Source organism: Danio rerio, chromosome 17 (assembly GCF_049306965.1).
Source record: "Danio rerio strain Tuebingen ecotype United States chromosome 17, GRCz12tu, whole genome shotgun sequence".
Taxonomy (NCBI): Eukaryota; Metazoa; Chordata; class Actinopteri; order Cypriniformes; family Danionidae; genus Danio; species Danio rerio.
In genome coordinates, this window is record NC_133192.1 from 28,705,426 (window position 1) to 28,722,070 (window position 16,645).

At 34.0% G+C, this 16,645-nt stretch overlaps 1 protein-coding gene across 2 annotated transcripts in view; it reads right to left on the bottom strand.

Annotated features, from left to right (window-relative positions):
• Nucleotides 1-10,344, bottom strand: part of asap3 (ArfGAP with SH3 domain, ankyrin repeat and PH domain 3) — a 45,750-nt gene extending 35,406 nt beyond the window's left edge. For both annotated transcript variants that reach the window (NM_001365099.1, NM_001365098.1), the window contains 1 exon segment: nt 9,917-10,344. In NM_001365099.1, coding sequence (NP_001352028.1) covers nt 9,917-10,042 — 126 coding nt within the window. In that variant the 5' untranslated portion in view covers nt 10,043-10,344.
• Nucleotides 10,345-16,645: the final 6,301 nt, after the last annotated feature.

The window sequence follows — 16,645 nt, forward strand, 5'->3', positions numbered from 1 at the left end:
AAGCACTGAAAATACCAGCATTGTTTTTAAACTTCTCAACTTTGAGTGACTGCTGGAGCTTTTTAAAAAAATGCTCAGCAATGAGCATAAAATGCAAGCTATCGACAACTACACAAAAAAAATAAATAAATAAATAAATAATGCCCAACTGAGAAAAAAATTTGGACTGAACAATATATTGTTTTAGCATCGATATCACAGTAGATATTGCATGATCTGCAATTACAAAATGGGATTATGATTAACCAAAAAACACAGAATAAAAAATGTAGTTTTACAGATGCTGAAAACGTGGCTTTCAAATGACAGGCTGCCATCAAAAACCACCCCCAAATTTTGGACTGAAGACGAGGACTGAACTGAATTTAATAAGAAGAATTTTTTAGTCATCCAATCAGCTATACAATACGTTCATTTTGTGAATTTGTACAAATTATTATGACGATAAAGAGTTGTGCATGATAGCGGAAATTAACTCCATGTTTTAAATGATATCACCTAGTGATAGAATATGTAATGTAAAAAGTAAGGGATCGAGAACTGAACCTTGTGGTACCCCACAGTGTACTTTTAATCGGTATGATGCATCTTCGTTAATTAACACAAACTGATAACATTCAGATAGGTAAGACCTGAATCAAGCCAATAAACTTCATGTAATACCAAAATAACTTTCAAGACTTGCAAGGAAAATGTAATGATCAGTAGAGTCAAATGCAGCACTGAGCTTTTATTCTCACACTTTAGATTTGTGGAACTGAATAGTTTAACTAAAGAGTGAAAGTGATTTTTTTTAATTGGATGTACTTTAAAAGCCTTTGACTGTGTAAGCATTTCAAGCTAATTTAAACCACATGGGCACAAGCTATTTAAAAAGTTGTAGCTTTAACAAAGAATAATTTATTTAACTGTTTTTACAATGAAGACTATACACTGTTAATTTACATGTGATATTTATTCCTGTACCTGAATAATGTCAGACTCTACTGGAAACCATAAAGTCATGTTCATGTCATTTGTATATTTGTATTCATCTATGCTTGTATTACAATTGATTTTGACAAACAAAATTTTCCAAATCAATCGAAATTTATGAATTCTTACCAAACAGAGTGAAGTCATTTAATCACAATGTCTTTTTTCTAATATCATGCAGCCCTTAGAAAAAAGCGTCAGTGGATATGTGCCCTAGCTCTGAATCTCACAAGCCAAGCACAAAACAGGTTCATGTTTAACAGTCAGACAGACAGATGGCACACACATGACCATTTGTTTACACTGGTATAGAAATATTTACTTATTTACATTGTTTAAAAAGTATAAATGCTTGCTTGTTTGATCACTCTGCGATGTCTGGACATGCAGGTTCTTTCAAAGACATATTATGTCTTGCCATATGCATTTTACTTCCTTGTGTTACTTTAACATTTGTTTATTTTTCCAGGTTTTCCTGGTGCGAGGGTTCAACCTTGAGGATTTTGGCCAAATATCTTATCAAACCTTCTTTCAACTGCATGGATGAAACAGATGGAGGACACAACACTGCATCAAAGGGCACTTCCCACGTAAACTTAGTGCCTACCAAACAATCTTGAAAGTTATTTGAGTGTGTTTGTGGTCATCTCAGGATAAAATTTCAGTGTGTTTGTGGTCATCTTAGGATAAAAGTTCCCAGGAAGGTTAGTCACTTTATTACATCTAAGATTTCAAAGGTTATGAGTGGGTTTAAGGGGAATGCGAATCCACATAATGAATGTCAAATGAAAAGCACATGCCTTGTTTTTGCATCTCTTTGTCTTAACACACAAACACACACACAAATATATAGATCCTCCAAAAATATAAATTCTCTCATCATTGATTCTACTATGACTTGTTACAATGAGTTTCTTTCTTCAGTTGAACACAAAAGAAGTTATTTTGAAAAATGTTGGAAACCGGCATTGACTTCCATAGTATTTGTTTTTTCAGACTATGGAAATCAATAGTTACAGGTTTCTAACATTTTCCAAAGCAACTTCTTTTGTGATCAGCAGAAGAAAGAAACTTATAATGACTTATAACCACTTGAGGGTGATTAAATGTTTTTCACCTTTATTGGTGAACTATCCAGAGCCCCTTTCTTGCTTCAACTCTCAATGGAGTCATACACAGTTACCATGACGTTCTTTTTACTTCTGTAGAAACTATGTAAACTCAACTGCATATCATGAGGGAATGCAGATAAAGTGGCCTGTATGAGTAGTAACAGAGTGAAATAAAATAATGTTCAATTAAAAGATCAAGTTACATAACTTAAATTATTTAACATATTAGCAATTTCCAAAGCTGTGGACATGAATACAACAACACATGGGCTGCACAATATAGCACAAAATTATCGTTTTCGCAAAAACAGTATAAGCAACATGCGTATTGCAGACATGTAAATAATTAGATTTATTTTATATGCTGGTTATTTATCTGAATTTGACCAACCAGATGGGGCCTTAGTATCTTTATCCCCACTTCCCAAGTAGGTGCTTAGGCTACTGCAGCCGAAAGGTGAACCCAGAGCTGAATATAAAAATAAATACTTATGACGGGAGTCCAGACAAGAGAAGAAAATGAAAACAGCCAATCAGAGTCAGAATATCTGCCAAGGTTTTCACTCAGTGGTTTAAACTAGGGCTGGGCGATGTTGCACAAATGCAATCTCGATCTTTTTTTTCCATATTGAACTATAACGCTAAATATTTTGATATTAGTTCTTATCGCTTCCAGATTTAAAAGAGTACCCCAACAATGATTGAAGCCATAAATTAGAGAGTCTATTAAATGGCATAACATATTTATGGCTCAAAAATCTGAAGTGGCCGAAAATTCGGTACATCTCTAATATCAACACTTTTAGATTCCAATTGTTGCACATTTCTGCTGTGTGATTGGCTCTTAGATCAATATAGAGTAAAAAAAAAGTCCTAGAGCTTATCAATGTTATTGATATCAATTTTATCGCAATTTAACATAATATTGTTGATCGACCCAGCCCTATTTTAAATAATAAAAGTTTGCACCCTGACACAGTTTTTAAGTCTGAATTAAAATTAATTAAATCTGAATAAATTTATTTTTGCCTTTTATTTTAATATCATTACATAAATAAATGACTTAATAACATAACCAACAAAAATTGCATTTTTAAACTGAAATGTTATATCGTAAAAAATATAACTATTGCAATAATACTCAACAACATTGCATATTTTCCAGCATCATGCAGCCTTAAACAACACCCATAATTACCACACTCCTTTTTATGACATCAAAACACAACTTCATCATTGAGACCCGCAAACCTCTAGCAGCTCATTTTACATACTAGGCCTTTAACTGCAATTTTAAAATTGTATCTTGTCACTTAATAATTCATAAATAATTATAAATAACAAAATGATGAATACAAATATTCTTCCTAAATTTAAGGAAAATTAAATATTGGGATCACCATTAGGATTTGTAGCACTATTTTGAATCCACACTATCAACAGATGACACAAGGTTATGCGATTCTGTCAGCGGCTGGGGGAGTCATCTATACTACACTCAGAGGGAGTAAAGATGGCCATAAATGAATGCATTAGTCACATAAAACTGCTGACTTGCAGGATCACAATGTGTGCTTTCAGTTTGTGCAGTGTTACTAGCACTATATGATGCCAAACAAACACACATGCACACAAATACATATGAATATAGATTAATTTCTGCAAATATTCAGAGCAATGTTTCAATTCAGTAATTATTGTGCAATCAGAAGTATGCAGAGCAAACTCAGCTATCCGTGTGTGATCCAGAGGGGTTTGTTTATCCTTGACATCCTCCTCCAGATCATTTAACATGCTGCCAGCCATTAAACATAAAACAAACTGTATCTCTCAAACCCAAACAAGCCTTCAAACGCTGGCCTTCATGAATGCACACTGAACATTACCCACACACATTTTGCCACTGAGCATCAAACACATTTAAAGTTTTAATTTGAAGATTAAAAAAATTATTTAAGACTCATAAAAATTATATTTGCATGAATGAACTAGACAAAAAATGTCATATCTGGACAATCGGGAACTGAGACGCTTTTTTTATAATCTTGAAAAAACGTTATGACACAAACAACTTTGACTCATTCAAGGAAATCAAATTTACTTGCAGTCTTGCTGTACCAATCATAATGAATTTTCCACCTTATACATTTCTTAACAGCCTTTGTCGTAAAAGTGCTGCTTGAAGGCATAGCTCATCCTAAATTTTCATAATTTGCGTCACAGTTTATACTCATCCTATTGTGATGTCATTCTAAACTGGTTTGACTTTAGTTATTGTAAAAATTATAACAGGATTTATAAACTTTTAAAGTTTGGATTTTGTGTTCCATGTAAAAAAAAAGTATGTGAAACATGACTGGAACATTGGTGAGTACCAGTAGTGTAAAGTAACAAACTACAAATACTCAATTTACTGTAATTGAGTAGTCTTTTCCCCAGGAATTGTAAAATATAGTGAGTAGTTTTAAAATGTGTACTCTTACTTTCATTTGAGTACATTTTTAATGCTGTATCAGTACTATTACTCTACTATTTTCCATCAACCGGCTGTCACTACTTTATTTTGTACTTGTTTATGGGGATTGGTTCAGTAGAAAAATCAGTCCTGCGATTCTTGTCCAATCAAATCGCACAAAGTAAGTAAATCGCCTCATACTGAACAACCTCAAGACATGGGTGCTTTATACAGCAAACTGTTTGGAAGCATTAAAATAGTCCAAGAAGAGGTCCAAAATCTTTTTATGCAATGATCGAGAGACTGTTTACACTGCATGTCACGTATGGGAAGATGACGGATGTTTAGTGTATGACTGAAATCTCCAAACAGCCAATAACTATAACAATACTAAAATGCTGAAAGTTACATTTTCACATACACGCACAAATTGCATGTAAATGTATCAGCCTTTCACAGTGTAATACTCACTACTCTTGAGTATGTTTAAAAGGGCTACATTTTATTCATTCTTTGAATAATATTTACAACAAATACTTTTACTCTACTTGCACCTCATTTTTGGGCAAGTAACAGTACTTTTACTTGAGTATGATTTTTTTGTACTCTTTCCATCACCAGTGAGTACACATGAGTTTTAGGTCAAAGCGGTCTTTCTAGAGAAGTGGCTCCCAGTGTATTATTCAAAGTCACCCTAATAATTTATGCTGTAATTATGAAAAGATGCTTAATTTGAAACAAGAAATCATATCTCTGGTAATATAATGAGGTGATTCTGGAGTCAGATCTGAGTTTCAATAGTCATGTCAAAGCAGTAACTAAATCAGCATACTATCATCTGAAAAACATGGCAAGAAGTAGATGCTTCGTTTCCAGTGAAGACTTATAGAAACAGCAGGGTGGATTGCTGTAATGAACTCATTACTGGCTTTCCCAAAAAGACATTCAGAATGCTTCAGCCAGGATTCTGACCAGAACCAGGAAATCAGAGCACATCACACCTGTGCACAGGTCTTAACACTGGCTCATAGTTACATTCAGAATAGATTTTAAAGCATTATTACTTGTCTACAAATCCCTAAATGGCCTAGGAACTCAATACATTAAAGATATGCTTACTGAATAAAAACCTAATAGATCACTCAGATCTTTAGGATCGAGTAAATTAGAAATTCCTAGAGTTCAGTCAAAGCTGGGTGAATCTGCCTTCAGCTACTACGCCCCCGCTGCTGGAATCTCAGCTTCCAGAAATGATCAGATGTGCTCCAACATTAGGTACATTCAAATCAAAACTAAAAACACATCTGTTTAGCTGTGCCTTTACTGAATAAGCACTGTGCTGCGTCCGACAGATCGCACTATTGTGTCTTTCTTTTCTTTTTCATTCTTTTATAACCTGTTTTAACACATTTTAATATTTTTATATTTGAATCCTTTTTAATTCTTTTTATTTTTATTTTCTAGTTTCTTTTATATTTTTGTTTATGTAAAGCACTTTGAATTACCATTGTGTATGAAAAGTGCTGTATAAATAATCTTGCCTTGCCCTTGCTTTGAGGTCTTAAGAAGCAAAACAATCCATTTGTATAGAAAACTGACATTATTTACAGCAACAATACTTCATTCCAAATCCTCAGCAAATGGTCCTGAGCAAGTTCAATTTCAGGTTTTTGTAGGAGCCAGAGGTATTTATTTTGTTTCACCGGTATAAATTTTTCCTCTGTTAAAAGGATGAATGTCTGTAACGGTGATCTATTCCTTCCCTTTCTCTGCCATTTCCATAGGGTTTCAGCACAAAGGATTTGATGTGTAAAACCACAAACTTGCAATTAGGCCTGTCATGATATCTATTTTCACAAAATATATTGTGATAAACTATATTATTGTGATTTTAAGACCATTTTATGCCACTCATTACATAATGCCAGAATGTCAATATAATATCATCATAATGCAAGTACACTCTTCTAAAGAACACATAATGTTCTTAAGCATATTTATTTAATTATATTTATTTTAACAAATTATGCAATGGAATCAGAATTTGAAAACGCATATCCTAAATAAATAATATTAAATGTTAAAGTGCAAGGTAAAAAGTAACAGAGACTGATAAATCTGCTAACAGATCTAGTTTCAGTTGCCAGGCACCCACATGAAAATATACAATAATAATTTATAGTAAATACTACAGTGTTTTTGCCCATACTGACACTGACATGTCTGATAGAGATGCTAAAATGTGCTTAAATGTTGCAAGAAGTATCGTGCTATAAGTCGATATATTGATTATTGTGACAGGCCTACTTGCAATTATCTTTTTGTTTGTAAGGATACATCAAAAATAAAAATAAAACTTAAGAACTGTTTACACCAGGGATGTCCAAACTCGTCCCTGGAGGGCCAGTGTCCTGCATAGTTTAGCTCCAACTTGCATCAACACACCTAGCTGGAAGTTTCTAGTATATCTAGTAAGAGCTTGATTAGCTGGTTTAGGTTTGTTTAATTGGGATTGGAACTGAAATATGTAGGACACCGGCCCTCCAAGACCAAGTTTGGACACCCCTGATTTACACCTTTTCAAACCTCAATTTACATATGGTTTCAAAGAACGGTCAAAAGACTATTCCATCAAGTCAGCGCAATAGCCTAGTGGTTAGCACGCTGACATATGGTGAAGTAGCACTTCAGGGCGTCCCAAGTTCGAATCCCGAATCGTGGACATTTCTCGTCCCTACCCCTTTCGCTCTCCCACTTCGCTTCCTGTCTGAAACACTGTCCTATGCGCTTAATAAAGGCAAGAAGGCCAAAAATAAATCTAAAAAAAAAAAAAAAAAGACTATTCCATCTTTTAATTTATTTATTTTCCTGGTTGCTTATGAATACATATGACATTAGTTAACATATGAAGTGTCATGTACGTAATATAATATTACAAAATATGCATATCAAATGCTGTATCAAATAACAATAACTATACATCTCAATACACATAATATAATTCATTTTACATTTCAGCTTAGTCCCTTAGTTAATTAGGGGTCACCACAGCAGGATGGACCGCTAACTTATCCAGCATATGTTTTACGCAGCGAATGTTCTTCCAGTTGCAACCCATCCCTGGGAAACACACATACACTACGGACAATTTAGCTTACCCAATTCATCTACAGCACGTCTTTGGATTTGTGGGGGAAACTGGAGCACCTGGAGGAAACCCACGCAAACACGAGGAGAACATGCATACTCCACACAGAAATGCCAACTTACCCAGCCAAGGCTCGAACCAGGGACCTTCTTGCTGTGAGGCAATTGTGAAACTCACTGCGCCACTGTGACCCTCACAAATAATATAATATTATAGAAAATTATTACAAATTTCTTAGTGCTATAAGAATGCCATTAACATGAATTGCCAAGGACTTATAATAATAATTGTACTCGTAGAAAAAAAAAGTAAAGTTTGATGGCCAAAGGTCAATTTAACAGGGTACATTACATCTAATTAAATTTTAGGGGGGTGAACTACATTTATATCAGGCACAATTAATTTTTTTTATTCAAAAAGAACGTTTATGACTTTTTATTTTCTTTTGTACATTCATTTTATATCCTATGCATTTAAACTCTGAATGAATATGGAGTTTACATCATCCTGTGGCCTCATTTAAAGATCTTTAGCAGGCCCTGCTTGAGAGCCACTGCTCTACAGCCCTGCAATTCCCATGAAAAGGCGGAAATAAATGAAAGCCTTCCACTGTTCTGACATGCCCAGTGTTATCATTAGCTGGCAGAGTTTCTTTATTCTCCATTAATATTCACACAAATATCCACAGATGAGCTGGCAGCTAAAGTGACACGTTAGATTTACATTACAAGATCCCAAAACAAGCACTGAGCCTGTTATCAGTCCGGCTTCTCTGTAATTAACTATATTAACACAGTTCCTCAGTGAAATGATGCAGCTGGGGTTATTCTGTGATTGTGCTCCCGTCATTTCAGCCCCATTGTTCATGATTCAAACCAACAACTCGCAACATAAAAAGGGCCCTGAGCAAGTTTACTTGGCCTCATAAAAACAGTCTCTGTCTTTTCCTTGTTGTGACTACTGTGCCATCCCCTGACTCCAAACCACAACACGAGCCAATAAAACAATAAACTGGTCATTCAAAGCACTAGGAGAAAGGCTCACTAGCAAAGTTTTATTAAATGGCAAAAGGTCAGTTCTGTTATTTACACAGCCATCCCAGAAAGGTAACAATATTTCCTATTGAATCCTATTACTCCAATAACCCTGGTAACCAAAACAGTGACCATAATATGTAATTATTCTCCCATGTTAAACACTACTGTTCAAACATTTCAGATAAGACTTATTCATGTTTTAAAAGAAGTCCCTTTCAGCATAATTACTTCAGTCTTGAGTGATGCAATATCTTTCATAATTCCTTATTCATTCTAATATGCTGATTTTCTGTTCCCATTATAATTAACTATTGGTAAAATAATATATAATGAATCATTATAACTCTTTTTACTGTTAGTTTAGATCCATTTATTGTGACGTTGGTGAATAATAGTAGCCCATGTACAAGAAAAGTAAGCTTTCAGTGCTTTAGAATGATAAAATATTATGGTTTTAACAAACATATGAAGCAGCACAACTATTTTTGCATTGGTAATAATCAGAAGCAAAAATATGTGTCTGTGCATGTTTTGGAGAGATGATGCCGAAAATTCTGCTTTGAATCACATTAATTAATTACACACACATAACGATTAAATCAGTTTTTGTGTTTGCACAGCAGACACATCTTCAAAAAATATAACACTTTGATTGACAATAAACTTTACTGAAAAAAATTACTAGTAGCCTACTGCGATATAATTGTCATAGATTCAAAGTGTATTCACTTTTTACAAATTGAGCGATGAACCATTTTATCACCATAAGAATAACTACACTTGCTGCCTGACATTTTTAGGTTGAATCAAATTATCTTTTCTAGTCATCTCCACTTGCATTAACGTTACTTAAACTGACTCAAAATATTCAATTAAAATTTGCATAACTTGAAAAAACATTTAAACCGGATGAACTTATTAAAATAAGTTAAAGAAACTTAAAAGCTTTTGTTGTGATGGCTTTTTGTTATATTATGTTTTACAGTGTACAGACGTAACATGATGCAACTTGATTTAAAAAAAGGTCAAATTCAAAATAATACCATATTCTCGTAAATAACTTGTATTTAATTTGTTCAAAAACAATGTTCTTAGGTCAGAGACTGAAGGACAGTGATTCACTCAGGTGTTTTCCACCTGTACACAGGTAAACAACACCGCGCTCGTCCACGCGTTGCCCTATTCTTACCTCCTCAAGCGCGGCCACGGTGCTTCGACAGTCGCTCATTTTAGACTGAAACCCAGAGCTCCCCGGAGACGAAAGATCCTCTTTCGCCAAAGAAACGAAATCCGAAATACTTATTTTCTCCGGCATGTTTCTTACTGTACAAACCCAGGAACTTAAAATCCCAACAAAAGTTGTCAAAAAACTAACACTTCAAGATCACGCAAAGTGCAAATCCACAAGAAGGTCTTTAAAATCCACAAATGAGCGTGATATCCGAACCATGGGAATTAAAATGTGTCTCATATCTGCAAAGAAAAGCGAAACATTCAGTCTTCGCAGTGTTCCGCCGTATGAGAAAGTCGGTAAAGTTTCTCTGCACAATCAGTCGACTTTCTCGGTGCCGCGCGAGGGTTCAATAGCGCGTGCCGCGGCTGGATTGCGCGCGAGAGGGAGGGAGTCATTCCATCATCACGTGGGAATGTTTGTATTCACTGACGAAATGAAAAGAGCGCGCGTTGAAAGAAAAGGCTTTACATTTATCTACTTCAGCGTCTGCTAAATTAAAACATGAATCCGTTTTGGTGTGAAAAATTATGCAGTGATTCATTCTTTTTATTGTCATGGAAAAAATAACCTATATTAACATTCCAATGAAAGCCATTTGGGTAGACTGGTGTTGTCTTTCTTATTTATATGATATAGATTGGATAATTTAAACACCTGTACCATAGCTTTAACTGACCCTATACCATACCATAACTTTTTTCCCTAAAATTGATCTGCTATTTCAATATTGAAATCCCTTATGAATTAACTCTATAAATCTATAAAATCAGGTCACAAATGGGGAAAATAATAATAAGCTAAATTATCATTGTGCATGATTTTATGTTAAATAAATATACTAACTTTAAACCGTAAAAGAATAGGAGAACGGAATATAGTAATTTTTGGGCACTTCATTTCATGTGAACTGTAAATAAATAAAAAAGTTTAAAGTTGTGCCTTTATTTTAGCTTCATTTTTACTTCAGTTATCTTTAGTACATGTTGAAAGTGTGCTTATTTTAATTATTCTATATATTCATTAACATAAGAGAATACTTCCAGTTTTGTTCTTGATGTGACAAACCCTAATGTAAAACCAATATATTTGTTCAAATAAGCTAACAATGTTTCATCTCAATTCTTTTAGTCCCACAAACTGTTTTAAGTCAGATTAATATATTGCAAGATGAAACTTTGAATAAGCAAATACATTTTTTAATACAACAAATGCAGGCGGTTCAGATGGGACCCCAGATTAATAAAGGGACTAAGCCGACAAGAAAATGAATGAATGAATGAATGAATGAATGAACAAATGCACCTTTTTTGCAACATAACTGTAAACTGACATGCTTTTAGTTAATGACATAACCCTGTTTGAATTGCTTTCCTGCATATATGTGAGTTTTTCTTGTGTTTGTATAGACAAAAAATAAACAAAGAAAATAAACCAGTGCACTTTGTACAGCAGACCCTAAACAGAGACATGGAGCCTAACACCAATGAAAAGCATTGTGCGTACACTTTCCCTCTTTATTCAGGTGTCAACACACATAAGCCATTTCCTTATAGACACTATACGTGAGCATGAATGAACATGCTCCACCTGCTCCAGTCTACCATTTAAATTAAACCCACTCCTTAAAAAGACAAAGGTTTGCTTGACTAACACAACTGGAACTTTTTTTTCAATAATTCTGAGCCATTAGATTTGAAAGGTGAAAATTAATGGCGTTCTGTTGCATCAAAGCAACAGAAACTCATAATGGTTTCTTATGTTCCTGATGTTTTGTAAGAAAATCCTCTTCTGCAGATAGCACAGAGGGATGTCAGTTCTGCCTTTGGTCTCTTTAAAGCTGCACACCTCGCTGTAGCCTTCAACAATACAGAGTATAGTATTACAATATGATGTATTGTGCTGGACAAGTATCAGTTCAGCTTAGCTGTGTGCAAGAATTTCAAGGATAATATTATTTTTACCTTTTTTTAGGGCTTTAAGGACATTAGATGTACTCAGAGTTGGGCAAAAATACATTAAAATGTATTTAAAAAAAACAAAATACCTCCATTTTAAGTGTATCAAAAAATAAATAAATAAATAAAGCAGCCACACAATGTATCAAAATAAAATAGTTTTTTGTATTTTGAAAATACAAAATACTTTTACAAATGAGCATGAAATTTCTTTGCAAACCTTCCATCAACAGGCCTCAATCCCTACTCAATACATTTGTTTCTCTTTGACAAATTTCACAGAAAAAGTCCTGTCTTGAAGATGATCTCTTTAATCACTGTAAAAACCATTTAATGCAGATAATGAATTGGAATATAGTACTACATTTCTCTTTATATCTCTATCTATTTAGAAAATTGCCACCCTCTCTTAACAGTCTTATTTTAAAAGGGTGATATATATAAAAAGGTTATTTAAAATTATTGTTCACATAATTTATCAAATAAATCGAGTTGGGTTATTGTTTTGCAATTGAAATCTTCAATACTCCAGGTAAAACGCGATATCTGTTTTTGCTGCCACAAAACTTGTATTGTAAGTTCTTGACCAGTCTGTAGACTGGAATATTATTAAATATTTTTGTCTCATACTAGGGGTGTCACGGTAGCGCAGTGGGTAGCATGATTGCCTCAGCAAGAAGGTTGCAGGTTTGAGCTCCGGCAGGGTCAGTTGGCATTTCCCCGTGGATTTCATCCGGGTGCTTCGGTTTCCCCCACAGACATGCGGTATAAGTAAATTGAATAAGCTACTGTAAATTGGCCGTAGTGTGTGTGTGAATGCAAGAGTGTATGGGTGTTTTCCAGTGTTGGGTTGCAGCTGAAAGGGCATTCGCTGCGTAAAGCATGGGCTGGATAAGTTGGCAGTTCATTCTGCTGTGGCGATCTCTGATTAATAAAGGGACTAAGCCGAAAAGAAAATGAATAAATGAATGAATAAATTAACCATAGTGTGTGTGAATGCAAGATTGTATAGGTGTTTTTCAATGTTAGGTGGTGGCTGGAAGGGCATCCGCTGCGTAAAACATATGCAGGATAAGTTAGCGGTTCATTCCGTTGTGGCGACCCCAGATCAATAAAGGGACTAAGCCGAAAAGAAAATGAATGAATGAATGAATGTCTCATACTGATTAACTATGTGAAAGTTTGTAATTAAAACATATAAAGAGCACATGTAGATCAGCTACTGGCATTTGAAACAGCCAATGAAGTTTTATAGGTATATTTTCCTATCTTATTTTGACTTGCTCCCCCGATCTATCCCTGCTATTTGTCTGTTTATATGTGATGCATAATTTCCATCCATACTCCAAGAATTGATCAACTTCTTCAACATTAATCAATTTTTGTTTAAAACAAAACAGCACTTCAAACATGTATGTTTCTGCTTTCCTATTATGGTTTTAATTGGTAAAGTACATTTAAAGAAAAATTAGGTATACATTTTTAATAAAGGGTATGCATAAGAACTGTATTTAACTTTACATAAAACTTTGAGGGATTATGTGATTATTAGTTTAAATTAATTAATCAGTCTCTTTTAGATAGCATTTTCTGTCCTATAGAGGCAAAAAAAAAAACATGAAAAAATCATGTGGCATACATAAACATTGTGTGTATGAAGGATTTGTGTGCATTTGTGTAGTTTCCGGCACACTGACAAAACATTTTCTTAAATACTGATTCAAAATTCAGAGATATAATTTAGCATTTGCAATATTATTATTATTATTATTATTATTATTATTATTATTATTATTAATGCAATATAGTTGCCATATTGTATAATTTGGTTGTTACCTTAATAAATTATTTGGTCACTTTTTAGACATCAACTAAAAGCATATTTTCAGACTGTTTAAGGTGTCATTAGGTTGGTTACATCAATCTTTGAATTTTATGAAGTGATTTATGGAATAACCATGCTGTTATGCATATGTGTCCCAATTTGCAAATAAATAAACATGACTAAAAAGAAAAACAAACTTAAATAAATTAGGTTAACTCAGTTTGCTGACCTTAATTTCTGCAAAGTACACCCCATCCCCCAATGCACAATGCATTCCCTCTCTCTCGCACAGTATTCTCTTCATATTCTGTATTGGCTTCATGCGTTATTGTTGATGTAATGGTGGTTTTGTGGCCAAACAATACTCTCTTTCTCCCCCTGGCTGCAGCCCCTCTTTGTGTGGCTGCTTTGTGAAAGTCTGCATTTATGGGTGGACGTCACTCTGGGGGAGAAGAAGAAGGAAAGTGGGTGAAAGAGAGGAAAAAGGAAGTATGATGCAAAACTTTACAGTAAGTTATTAAGACAAAGTACCATTTAATTGATCCCATGTATCTTTGTCATTTCCTCAAAGTCAAAGTTCGCTTTATTGTAAATTCTGCCACATTTAGCAAACAGACATACAAAGTGCTAACAGATAACACAATGCTAAAAGGGGGAATGTAAAAGAATACAAATATATGGAGTTTAAGTATAATATAAAGCTACAAACATACAATATTAAAACATGGACACATTGCATATAAAGTGCAAATATGAAAAAAGTCTACAGTATTTTTTAATAAATGTAGTACTGTAGCTATCTGAATTAATATGTTGTGGTAATTTTATAGTTGCTAACAACTAATATTCACAAATCCATATGGTTAGGGTATAATATATACTACTTTACACCATATTTTACAGTAGTAAACTAAAAGTAAATAAATAAAATTAGTACAGTAGTAGTAGGCTTGCACAGTATTTATTACAGTTTATCAGCAGACATGTATAATTCATTAACAGAGCTGTGAATACTTCCGCACAATACTATTGATCCTAAAAACAATGTTAGCTATATATTACTAGTATTTTTCATGTGAGAAAGAAAAAACCTAGTAAGTTCTGGCTTTTGTCCTTTTCTTTCTGTTTGTTCTTTAGTATCAGCCAATGGTGTGGATTTGTGGGCTGGACCTGCGGCTGCTGAAGGAAAAGTGAGGCGTGTTCCAGGAAAGGTTCAGCAGCAGCTCAGAGCAGAAACATTCCCAGCAGACGAACCCTCCCATCCACTCTGTTGACTCTAGTGCTGGAGAACGGTCATTTATCCCGTCTTGTCACACCGAGGAGGCCACGTTTACCGTAAAACACGGCAAGAGAGAGAGGAGAGATGATTTTTTTACAGATAAAGAGAGTGGGAATAAGCGGAATGAAAACAATTATAACACGCCCTGCACAGAATTAACACCCATACTGGTCATAAAATAAGACGCAGATCCTCCCTTAAAGTCTTTCTCTGTGTGTTTATAAACCAGTTCAGAAGTCGTTCTTGTAGTTAATGACAGACTGGTGTAAACAGTTACTGTTTAAAGTCATGGTTATAAATGTGTTTTCTGTGAGGGTGTAACTGTCTGTCTGGGGAAATACAAATATCTTCCTCTGGAAACACTTCGGGTGTGATGATTTGTGCAAGCCTCTTTGAGGCGGATTAGTTTTCCATTTTAATTTAGATTCGTGACCATCTATTTTTTTTAAACATTAAAACACTCCAGACTCAAACTAGCTTCTTTAAAATACACACACGTGGGCCTATTTTATAACCCCTGTAGGTGATAGCATAGCCTTCCTTAAAGGGATAGTTTCATCACTTTGGAAAATGCTGAAAAGTTGTAATCATTGACTTTCATAGTATATGTTTTACCTACTAGAAATCAATGGTTTCCAGTTTCTAAAATTCTTTAAAATATCTTCTTTTGTGTTTAACAGAACAAGGAAAGTTTGGAAGCACTTTGGAAGAGTTAATAGTGAGTGAAATTGTCGTTTTTGTGTGAACTATCCCATTTAAAAGTTTTAATTTAGTACTGTTGCCATAATTGATATAGAGTAAACAAGGAAAATGGTACATTAGCCTAACACTTCATAAAAAAAGTCTAAGTACACATAACTGAATGCAGAAAAAGCTAAATTGTGATAGGTGTTACTGGTTAAAAATGTATTACTTAGCTTCTTTAAACAAAACAGTTAAGACTTTAACTTCATTATTAAACATGAACTAAAACAAGTAGTTTTTCACCATCAGTTTAATTGCTGTCACATTATTTAATTAATTACACATCTTTTCTTTGTGTAATTTCTTTGAATACTTTCATAGCTTTTTAGTCTATTAGGGATTACACTTTTGTTAATTTTTAAAGTTCAAGCTAAGATGTCAGCAAAGACACAAAATAAATCATATTAAAAATTAAATCCAAGTCAAAAAGCTCTATCCTTCTCTTTGTGTGTGTGCGATGATGCGGCTAAAGTGAATTAGAAAAACTGAAACAGGTTAGAACTTGCCTAAATGAAAATGCCAGAGATTTTACAGTCAGTGATTTATAACAAATATTATGTAACGCTAGTATTATAGTGTTCAGTTTAATATATGACCATGATACTGTTTTCTCAGAATATCTGAGCTTTTTGAAAATAGTTTAAAATAATATTTAGATATCGCTTTAGAAATGTATTTTGATGCTTTACTTTGATAACTATTTTTGACATGCATGTAAGATGTATATAGTTTTCCTGCCCCAATAACACATTTTTTAAATTGGTGTATGTTTAAAATTAATTTTCATTACTATTAGAACCAATGAGTAAAAAAAGAAACCAGTTTCTTGACTGCGCTGCATGGTTCACAACAAATATGTAGACATTTTGTGTTCATCTAAC